Source organism: Typha latifolia, chromosome 8 (genome assembly GCF_019914945.1).
Source record: "Typha latifolia isolate L0001 chromosome 8, TyphaL0001v2, whole genome shotgun sequence".
NCBI lineage: Eukaryota > Viridiplantae > Streptophyta > Magnoliopsida > Poales > Typhaceae > Typha > Typha latifolia.
In genome coordinates, this window is record NC_133093.1 from 10,252,332 (window position 1) to 10,264,545 (window position 12,214).

Here is a 12,214-nt window from a genome sequence, read left to right on the forward strand (position 1 = left end):
AGAATAGCAAGGTTGGAGAGTGGAATGCATTTAAAGTTGGTATGAGAGGATGTGGAGTTGTCATCGGGAATATTGGAGAGTCACTATCTCATTATTAGCATTCTTTTAATTATTTCTCTCTATGAAGATTTACTACTATATATTTACTAAGGACATATGTATTCAAACACTCGTTTGCCCATTTACCTACCCCGATCCACACTCAAGCAAAAATTCTAAGGTTAGGATGACAAGTGTAGTGTATATTTTGTTTTACGTGAAAGGAAGGTAGGTTGGTGCTCACACCCCACCTACAGAGATTTGATTTTTTTTTAAAGAAATCCGAGGTTTTTAACATTCTAGGTCTGAACACCAAATTATGTACTCGAATAGTTTAGGCTCAAATGTATTTTTCTGAATAGGTGGCCGGCTTTTAACTTTATATGAGGTCGTATAAATCACTATTAATGGAGTTAGCGATCAATGCTTATAAAAGGCAATAATATAGGCAGCTATTTTGTTATGCTAACTTCAATGCTACTCTAAAATTTATAATTTAAAATTTTTTCATATCAAGTAATAGTTTTAAAATCACATTATATATATATATATATATATATAGGCATATTAGTTAAGAAGATTTAATTACCGTATGCCTAATTTTTAAATTACACGTTTTTTTTCGTCTGTTAAAATTACTGTTGCAGTATGGAATATGCGATTGATTTGGAATTCTAGTTTTTTAAAGGTACTATTTTGGGCCACTCAATTATAGAGATTTTAATTTATTTCAGTATGGATTTGGACAGTTCCGGCATACTTAAAAAAATTGGACTTTCTATATTTTAGTTAACTTTTTTTAAATCATAAAATTAACACTTATTTTATTAAATCATTACATAAGCCCATTGGTAAAATAGGTAACAAGAAAAAGAAAAGAAAAGAACATAATGAATTCAATTCCTACTTTCGTTTCAAACAACAAAATTAAATGAATTCCAGCTTTATTATCTTCCAAATTGTTGAATTCTATCTAGAAGTAATATACTAAAATCTTCGAATCACTCAGCAATCCACATCTTAGCATGCATGTAGCTATGAGTAACAAAAGATAAGTTTGTAACTAACCAATGCGTTTAGACTTTAGATTGCTATCACGGATCCCACATAGACCCATACCTTTGGCTTGCACTTTACTTAAAATTTTAATTCATATTTTGACGGAAAACTTAATATTTTTATTCTAAGTCTGCTCACAAAATATTATATCAATTAAGTGAATTCCAAATTTATTTATAGGAACATGTGATTTCTAGTCCATAGTTGCCATGTAAGATAATTTGTATATGCAAAATTATTGTTTCAAGTGAGTGGTTTGGATACACATAATCTTAATATAATCTTATAGTCCATATATATATATATATATATATATATATTGCTTACTAGTAAGATTAAGCTGCTAAATCCTAAATAATTGGTTGGAAAATTGAAAGCTCATAAGGTCATAATCAAGTGAAAGATAGCACCGTTGGGCCAACCATTATAATTCAGTGATTGAATTCCACTGACCTATAATAAAAATAAAAATCATTAGTTTAATTCCCTCGTGGGACAGTAGGGTTGTTATGTAGTGAATTTTTGTGGACCATACTATGCCCTAATTCGGTGAAGATTTAATTTGGAGTTTTCTCTTTGCTTAGAGATGATGTTAGGTGAGGGCCACAATGCAAGAATACAGCTCTTTGCTGGTAGGTTGTTAATCGTAAATTGATGGTTCTCTAAGACAGAAGCATCCCAATAAATACTATTTTTTTTAGAAAATCTCCTGCATTTTTTGAGGGATTAAACCCCAATTAGACTTAAGCAGAGAATTAAAAATATATATATAGTATCCTTTTTTTTTATTTTGAAAAAAAAAACTAGTATCATCATATAATTTTTCGCCCTGCTAAGAGAATATATATATATATATATATATATGTATATATAAAGATTCTAAAGGGGGATTTTTTGTGTGCAAATATTTATTTATCTAAGGTCATATGGGTTATATGTACTTAGGTTGTTACGTCGACTTCGTTTAATGTGTTTGCAGACATACCTGGAAAGAGAGGGTTAGGTCAAGGTGGACATAAGTGACATACGAGCTAATGAATGAGGCACCTCCCCCACCTTAAATTAAAACCCATGCAAGTTTTTTCTTTCTTAATATTCTTAGTTGTAATTGAGACGACTTGGTTTCATTTCAGTGGATACGTTTGCTTAGAGAATAAGGCTCAATGTAAAATAAAAAAAAATTATTTCTATTTATCATTCTTAAAATGTGATCTTTATTTTAGAAACAGTTATTCATGTGTGGACTTATAACCTAGAATAGTACTATAATAATTATTCTTAATGTAACTAAAATGCCATTAATTTGATATGTATTAGTCTTAGTTGCATGAAATAATTTGAATAGTTACTTTCTACTCTAGTTTCTCAGCATGATGTAATAATTGCATCAAAATTAGAGAAAATGAAATTTATTGTCGATATTCTCGTGGGATAAGATGTAGCGTTATCCACGTTTCAAACTCGGCGACGCATGCAGCGTTCTTTAGGAAATCGTGGCCGACTTGTGACAGACTTCGGGAAGGAGGAAATCATCAACTCCGATGGCTCGCCGATGACGACTTGCATTTATGGTTAGATAAGTATAAAAGATTGGGTTACTTTAAGATAAGTGATTCTATATTGAGCTACTAAAGTGAGTAATAACACCTAATGAGACTAGAGCAAGAGCTAATTGAAAATGAATTGCAATTATTAATTATGTCATAGAGACCGTTTACGTATAGTTATACTATGATAACAAGAGATAATAAAATTGACATAATATGTAAATAAAAATTGCTATCCCTTGATAGAAGCGAAACACTTTCAACAAAATTCATTTAACCAATCTCTCTAAATGGTTAAAAGAAACTTGACTATATTTCCAATAAATTTGGAAACAGACCTCTTTTCCTATTATTTATTTTGCGTGGGCTACTTCAATTTAGGGGTATAAACGAGCCGGCTCGATTATTTTGACAGCCCTACTTCAATTTTGTTATCAATGTCTGTACCAACTTCTATTACTGACTTGAAATCAAACTTTACTATATTGTCACTATTATCAATGTCTATACCAACTTCAATTAGTGACTTGAAACCAAATTTTACTATAGTTTGAGTTGTTTGATTGAGTTTGGTTGCTTCTGAATAAATCTTTTTCTATTCTAAAAAGGTTTATACCAAATATGGAATAGGATTTTGGAATAGAAAAATAAAATAAACCACGTAGTCAGGATATCTTTATTCTAAGTTTTAGTGAGGATAAAAAATTTGAAATATCTCACCCACTTATTCTAAATTATAAATGATTAATTTGCTCTTATTTATTTATGTATTACTTATGGTGATATATTGTGGTTTAAATTCGGGTTGAACAGTATAAAATAACTATAATATATTTGACAATATATAGAATATGTTTATAAATTAAAAGTTAGTTTGGTATGAAATGTCCTGATATTTAAATTGTATATATTATGACGAATTAAGTTAAATTATTTTTTGATAAAAAAATTATAAAAATTAATCATGAGAAAATAATATAATGATTGTAAAATAAAATAATAATGTATATTTAATTTTAAACTTATTTAGATATCACAATCAAACATTATATTTTCTCATATTTTTGTTCTGACATTTATCTCTACTTTTACAACCAAAACTTAAACAATTAATTAATTCCAAATAAATTATTATTCAACACCGATTCTAGAATATGGCCTTAGGAAATTAGTAGTTTATATTAAGTGCAGGAAAATGACGATCTCTGGCATATTTATTAGATCAGCTATCACCTAGCGAAAAGAAATTTGCATCTTGCTGATGTGCTGTGATTGCTACTTGTTACTCAATGCAGTCATGTCAATGATTTTAAGTACCCTTTTGGTTTTTATAACTTAAAGACAGTGGAAGTAAAACATTTTACCGGAACAAAAAAAAAGAAGCCTAACGAGAGTCTTCTTGAAATATAATGAGGAGTATTGTTTCCTTTTCGTCCTTCTGCCCTTTATTCCTATCAGCACCTGGAAAACTTCGAGTCTGAAAAAGATAGACATCCCAATCCAGACGTCTTAAGAATCAAAGTTCACCAAACCTGATAGTGTAAATTAAATGTTATTTTTTTCCCCCTTTGGGAAAGCCATAGGAGAGAATCCAGAGTCGCTGGTGACTTTGGTGGCTCAGGCTACAACTGGAGAGAAAGATAGGAGGAGGAAAAAAGAAAGAAAGTGGGAGAGATGAGAGAGAGAGAGAGAGCTGGAGAAGAAAGAACATACGCCAGGGTAGGAAAATGTCGATCGCTAGAAAGCCCTCTAGAAAAGGAGGAACGTGGTGGCAGTATAATAAGGGTGGTCTGTTTGAGGGATATAAAAATGTGATTGAATTAATTATTTCATAAGTTCTACGTAATTTTATGTTCGGTACGAAATTAATAGATGAGATTATAAGTCCTGATGTAGCCGTAGAATGATATATCACGAGTATATCACGAGTGAAAGGATAAAAGTTTTATTACTACATTAGTATTATATAAAAAATAATAAATTAAGGTATATGAATAATAAAACTAACATCTTAATTACTCAAATTTTAGTTTTATTATTAGTATTTTAATATTTTATTTTTATTTAAAATATTTCTATATTAAAAAAACTCTACCCTTTTTTTTATGTTAAACATTTTTTGTATAACTTATTCTATTGTTTGTATTACTTTTGGCTTTAATTCTGATTATTTTGTATGTGCTTAAATTTTATAATTAATATAATTTAAGTTTGAGATAATCAATAATAGTTTAAAATAGTAAATTATGTTACTCATTTTTTTATTGAGAATAATAATGTAATTTTATTTAGTTATCTTATATATAATCATGTATAAACCAAATAGTAGATTAAAATTGTAATACGGATAAGTCAAGGAATGACTTATCCCCTCTTATCTAATCCTACAACTAAAACACACCTTAATCGTAATTACTAGTCTAAGATATTAAAATTTATTGGCGTGCAAATTCCGTTTAAAATGTTCATCAACATATTGTATTGGCAAGCTGTCAAGACTCAAGAGGATAATGGAGTTGCATAATCTATAAATCATTATTATGAGTTTATTTCTTGCCGGGATAATGCTTTGAGTCCTTTTAGAACTTCCTTTTAGGTAGAATATCTTTTCCTAACAAGTTTATAATTAACAACACAATTATGTCAAAATTTTAAATATTGTTATAACTCCTATTTTATTTTACAATCATATAATTGTTTTTTAAATCTTTCGATTCATTTAGAATTATCATTATGATTAATGTTTAACAATTGTATCCATTCAGCAGCTCTAATCACCTCTGCTTAAATTCTAAAGCTTTCTATATTTTATTTTATTTTTATTTTATTTTTTTTTCTCACCAATTGGTCGAATGGGTAAAAATGAATTATGTGCTCCTCTCTTGCTCTCTTCTCTAATTTCATTTGTATCTTGGTTTTCTTATAAATCTCCTTATGTTGCTCATGGGCCCTAATCCTTCAATCAGGAAAGGAATCTTAACATGATAAATGGGTTGGGCTTAATCTAGTTAATTGGGCTTGAGTTTTTCTTTAAAATGATCGGTTTGATTGTACAACATAGTTAGGCCTCAATTGGAGTACCTCTCTACGAATATAACAAGAATTGAGTTGGCCCAGCCTACACATGCTTACATTATATTAATTTCTTGTATTTCTTTTTAGGTATAATTATAGCAGTCGAATGTGAATGATTGATGTATTAGCACATATCTGATAATACACCGATCCGTATAAGTGGATTGACGTCAGAAGAAAAACTCTTCTACCTACTCTTATTTCTTTCTTTCTTTCTTTCTTCTTAGTCTATTTTATGGTATTATTATCTTTTATCTAATTTTGTATATACGCGGGATACATATTACCATTAAATTTTATATTTATCAATAAAAATAGTAACTTAAACTCATTCTTATATTCACTTTAATCAAGTATTATTTCAATTCTCACTCCTCTCCTCTTCCAACGGCTATCAAATCTTAAAAGTGGGAGCTTTAAACTTCTAGTTCTAGTTCTAGTTCTAGCTCTAGCCCCCCAGGGGAAGATGCTCTTATTAATTAGTAAACATCTTATAAATATGAAAATAGAGAGAAAAGGAAAGAAGAAAAAGAAGTACTTAGTCGCTACCACAAGATTGTACTACTACCTCTTCAAAGTGTACTACAAGAAGAGCCTAACTTGAGTACATTAAGTTTAATGGATTCTTTGACCGCCATGTGAAAGTAGAGGTTGCTTTGAAATATTTTTATGCGCACTAACAAGCACGAATGCTTATTAATATCCCATAATGTGGATATAATAGAGAAAGTAATAGGAATTTAGGAGGAAAAGGACAAAGCCTACCTTTTCCTCCTTCCACGGAGATGTATGGCTGGCACATTGCCAACTTGACCTGATTACCAACCCAATAATATAATTACAATTGCGTCAAATCAAACTTAACGTGGGAGCATTTGAAAACTTTGAACTCATAGATAATAACAAGTAGGCTTTCTTCTGGATATGATTGGAGCATTTCAATTCAATGGAGAAAGAAAGATGATTTGCTTCTCGTCGTAAAATAATAATGCTATGGTTATAAATATTTTACAAATATTTTGTAAGGACATTTGATGTGGTATTGTTTTATTCGTTAGTAATGACTATGAGATGAATAGAAAAGCTATCAATGAATAAGAATTTATCGTATCATCTTATTTATAGAGTATTTGCAGAGTGTTTACGATCATAAAAATATTATTCTTGCACTTCTGTTCCTATGTTTACAAACCCTTTATAAATATTCTATAATAAACGGCGATGTAGCATCTTATTAACCTCCTAAATTTTCTTTTCTCTCCGCATAATAATTATCATAATTAATACACAAGCTGGCTAGCTTCTCCAATAATTAGGTCAGGGGATTGGGTCAACCCTCCCACCAAAGCGTGCTAGCACTCCACGTAATTCATCCCTGCAAGAATTTGAACCTGAACTTTAGATTAGAGATAGAAGAACCCAATCACTTTTACTAGTGATTGAGCTTAGATTAAGAAACTGATATCAGTAGTGCAAAAATGATCATTGATAGAACAAACACAAGTAGAAAAAAAGAAGAAAAAGAGACTATTATACTCATACCCAATCACTTAGATACTCCTATAACTCATTAAATCATAGAAGGGCATTCTTATCATTTTAAAAATATTACTTCATGCATAATAGTTCTTGCTCAGTTGATATCATTTCTATTAAAATAATGATGGCATTATTTCTTGTTACTTTGGTTAATAAAATTATTGGGATAGGAAGAATATGGGAGTAAAATATTGGTGATCTAAAAAAGAATCTCAGCACACCTTCAGATGTGATGGAGCTTTTGAAGTTAACTAAACTATTTTAGTTTTGATTAATAAGTCAACTAAAATATATATAGTTGCCATGAAGCAGGTGATCGAATACGCCAAAAGGGAACTTTTTGCCTTCAAAAAAAACTCCAAGGATCGATCCAATTAGTGGACCCTATTTTAAGAGCAAGTGTGTGTTTATATGCCTATCATTTGTTTATTCTTTTTAGGGGCAAGATGATGGATGAGAAGCAAAGCAATGGTCTAATTAATGTTGATCTCCAGCATGACCACAAGGCCAGTAGTCTAAATTTTTAAAGGAAGAATAGATTGTATATATATTTTTTAAAATCCTTTTTCCTTTTGATAGTTGCACTTATTATAATATAAAATATAAAACGTATTGTTTTTCTAATAGTTTTAGTGTTTAGAGTAGTCCGTAAATTCATGCACATAACATTACAGATCTTGACTTTGAATTTTGTCAGATTTATCTAGAATAACTAAATTTTGTCACCCGCTAAAAGTGGAGAAATTTTAATATAAATTCAAATCCTCTTGAATATTTACTAAGTTTTAAACGATTTTTAAATATAAGTTGGTGTTTGAATCAATAATTTGTATAGAAATTTTTCTCTTGCACACAAGTTCTTTTCTTAGAGTATCTGATCTAATGAGTGACTTATTTTTAGAAATTAAAATATTTTTAAACATATTTAATCTAAATATATAAAATAATTATGAATAAATTTATAATAATAATAAAAAACTCATAGAGGTGGGTATTAGATGAAGGTGTTCAAGTTGGGGAATATTACATATTTTGTGTCAATTTTTGGCCTCATCTCCTGCCCATCTCCTGCCCATCCCAACTTTGGCTTAATATAAATAATCTTTAATTTAAGCAAAGGATAAACCAAATTTCCTGCCCATCACCTACCGAAGCTGTCTTCGTTCTGGTGATGCCAAAATCCCATGCTCATCCCATTTCCTCCTTATCCAAACTAGTGGCCTAATAATTATTAATAAATAGCTAGATTACTATTTCACCTTCTGTATTTTATCCTAATATATTCTTACATTTGTGAAGAATAAAAATACACAATTTACTCGTAAAAATAAAAGATAATTCTTATTACTGTTTAAAATTGATAAATATTTATTGGCACAGATTCTCATATGCTTGGGGAATGGAGATTGATCCCTACAAAAAGGTAAATTATGTTGTTATTCTAAGACGACGTCACTATGCTACTATGTGAGCAAATAATAATGAGTTTTTGACCAAATTAAAGTAAAGCACTATTTAAATTATTTTCTAAACTGCTATAATATGAGAATTGCTATCAGTAAAGTTTAGTGCATTAATCATTAATCAGTTTTTTAATACACTCCCAAATTGTTATATATTTTTTTCCACCATTGTTTCTAAAATACAAATTGCTTCCAGAAAAAATAATTTATAAATTATTATATAAAAAGGTTGAAATTAAATTTAGAGGAATTATCTTCCATTTTTCTTTGTGATTATGAGCGCAATTTGCAATTTGCTCTAGAAAATTGCAAAGTCATACCAACCCAGAAAAAAACGACATATTTTATTTTGATAAAAAGAAAACTCAGCAAATAATGTTGCAAAGGCTTTGTCGGTTGGAAAATTTGATCTTTAATATATATAAAAAAAAGTAGTGATACTTTGTAAGGCCTCATTTGGAAAATATTATGAGTGTCACTATATTTTTTTTGAAATGTTATAATTGTCACTAAAAAATTTTAATTTCGGTAACAATTATAATATTTTAAAAGATTTATCTGACAAGTATGTAAAAAATCCCATTTCTACCGATCTTTACCCCCACCGACCCTCTCCGCTGAAATCGATCCCCATACCCACCCATCGAACTATCAAAGCTCCTAGTTTTCCTCCAAACTCACAGTCGGCAAACTCCTGACTCCTTCTCCGTCCTCTACTCCATTTTTTTAACTCAACCAGAACTTAAATTAAAACACCCGCAATTCTAATTCCCTGGACACCTTTATTACGTTCCAACTTCCACCCTCCTCCTACGTTCATAGCAATGAAGGTACAGTGCGACGTCTGCGCCGCCAAGGCGGCGTCTTTGTTCTGCTGCGCCGACGAGGCTGCGCTCTGCGACGGCTGCGACCGGCGGGTGCACTGCGCCAACAAGCTCGCCGGAAAGCACCGCCGCTTCTCCCTCCTTGACCCCTCTGCCTCTTCGTCGCAATCGCCACCTCTCTGTGACATCTGCCAGGTGAGAAACTTACGGCTTCGATTTCTTTTTCTCGTTAATTGGATGTGGGTATAGAGAAGAGAGAAGATTTTGACGAATTGGGTGGTGGGTTAATTTGTAGGAGAAGAGAGGATTCCTCTTCTGCCAAGAAGATCGGGCAATACTCTGCAGAGACTGCGATATCTCTATCCACACCATGAACGATTTCACTAAGAAGCACACGCGGTTACTTCTAACGGGTATCAAGCTCTCGTCTTTTCCGATCTCTTCGAGCCCGCCGCCTGAGGTAGTAGAGATAACCGAGATCGATAGCGGTGGTAGAAAAAAGTACCGCAAGGAAGAGGAGGAGGACGCAGCGAGCAGCAGCAGCAACAGCACGGCCGTTACGGCGGCAACGGTGGCGAGCAATAGCAGTAGCATTTCGGAGTATTTGATCCATCTGTTGCCTGGTTACCGCGTCGAGGACTTGTTGGTCGATTCTGCTACCTTCACCACCAACACTTTTACTCATGATATGGGCTGGTATCAGGTACTGTCATACTGGACCATTACCTTCTTTGATTTTTATATTTATTTATTTTTTTTAAATGGGTGCACTAATTGAATGTAAATGTGCCGTTTGCTTATGGATAGGAGGGAGAAGTGAAATCGAGATGCGCAGAAACGAATAGGGTATCTCAGGAACAGTTCGATCAGGCCGGCCAGGAATGGTGGAGCGATGTGCCGCAAAGAATGCCTAAGACTTATAACAAAGAATATGGAAGTAATAATATGAGATCTGGGTCTTCTTTCTCTTACTGGTGACAAGGTTCTTCTACTTACCAAGGGAAGCTTTGAGGGGTTTTTTCTTTTTGGGTGTTGGAGCTTTGCTTTTCCTTGAGTGTAGGTCATTAGCAGGGCACCCCTGGTGTCCTTGTTTTCTTCTCCTTGTACTTTGACGAAGAAGATGGGAGGGTGCTCTTAATTGGTGTCTGATGTGAATGCAGATAGAGAGAAAGAAAGTAGGAAAATGGATTTTGTGATAAACGGAGATTGTGATGATTTTATTTGGTTTCGTCTCTTCAGAATTGGTTAAGGTATGTGTAACAGATCAGATCTAAAGTTAATATCTTACTTGGGGGGGAAATAGTCTTTTCTTTGGCTTTACTGGTTTTGTTTCCTCTGGAAAAGATATTAAACAAAATGAGAACGAAAAAAGAAGGAAAATAAGAACACTTTAGGCAGAACAAAAAGAAAGAACTAATTTATCATACTTGAAAAAGAATACAACCCTTTTTTTCCCCCAAAAAAAAAAGGTACACATGTCAAAAGAGGGTATAAAACTACATGACGAAGGTTATAGGAATAGGTGCATAGAAAAGATGAACTCAAGGAGAGCCTAGTACCTTGTTCACTTATGAAATAAAAATAAACTTATTTCAGTACGATCTCTTTATACTAAAATAGTAGCAATAATTTACCTCAATATTAATTTATTAATACTTGTCTCTCATCTCCTTTTTTTATTAATATTTTTATATTTATCGATTACTATTTTTTTTGAAAAGATATTATTTCATTCAACTCTCGCTTTTATCACTATCTTTTCTGTCTCTTTTCATTCATCCATTATAAAAGATCGCTGCCAATCTCTATTTTTCGTATCACATTAAGTATAATAATTGCACTACTATATTGGTTTACAGTCATTCAGTTAAACTCCATAATAACTTAAATTGGTGTAAGCGGTAAGTCTAAAAAATGAACATAATACTAGTCTAAAAATTATTCTATAAATGAACGCCCTCTAAATCATGAAAAGGAAAGCAAGCCTTTGATTTCATTCTTTCTCTCAGAACCTGGGAACAATAATTTTAGGTAATCTTTTCTCCAAAACCAAAAGAAATGAAAAGAAAGAAAGCAAGTCCTTCGTATTTGTAGCTAATGGTAAATGTTTCAAAAATACTGACTAAAGTGAAAAAGAAATAATAAAACATCAAATTTGTGGGGTTAAAAGTTATTTCTACTTGTGGTCTTTGACCAACATCAGCGGAAAATTTACTTGAGATTTCCTCTAGCAATATCAGATATCTACAATCGGTAAAAACAAATCATTTAAACCAGAAAAGACGTATTATCCTGAAACATTTATACCGTGCGACAACCATAATCAATAAGACTTTTCAGATATGTTTTGAATTCTCTACCTTCTTATCTGGCTGACAGGGACACACTTGCATTCTCATTTTTAAAGTGCAAACATTTTCCTTTTGCAAATCAAAAACTTACTACAGAACCTACTAACACGATCAACCAATATTTTTTTTCCCTAAAGCAATCAAGGACTTCAGAAGCTTTTAATTTAGTTTTTACATATTTATAGTCAAAGGGGAAAAAAGCTATTCATACAATCTACTGTGCCACTAACCCCAACAGATCTTTATTTGATCGCTCAAGTAGTCCAACATTCCCAAATTTCATAACACTCAATAATATCAACAGACTAAGGTGTGTC

At 31.7% G+C, this 12,214-nt stretch overlaps 1 protein-coding gene across 1 annotated transcript; it reads left to right on the forward strand.

Moving 5' to 3' along the window:
* Positions 1 to 9,395: 9,395 nt before the first annotated feature.
* Positions 9,396 to 10,746, forward strand: LOC140794003 (B-box zinc finger protein 20-like). The gene is made up of 3 exons (XM_073145809.1): positions 9,396 to 9,741; positions 9,842 to 10,249; positions 10,354 to 10,746. Exons 1-3 carry the CDS (start codon positions 9,547 to 9,549, stop codon positions 10,522 to 10,524), a joined length of 774 nt encoding a protein of 257 aa, XP_073001910.1. The 5' UTR covers positions 9,396 to 9,546; the 3' UTR covers positions 10,525 to 10,746.
* Positions 10,747 to 12,214: the final 1,468 nt, after the last annotated feature.

Coding starts and splice junctions, on each gene's coding strand:
- LOC140794003 (XM_073145809.1), top strand. CDS start 9,547: ATGAAGGTACAGTGCGACGTCTGCGCCGCCAAGGCGGCGTCTTTGTTC. Junction 9,742..9,841: donor CTCTCTGTGACATCTGCCAG/GTGAGAAACTTA, acceptor GTTAATTTGTAG/GAGAAGAGAGGATTCCTCTT. Junction 10,250..10,353: donor ATGATATGGGCTGGTATCAG/GTACTGTCATAC, acceptor GCTTATGGATAG/GAGGGAGAAGTGAAATCGAG.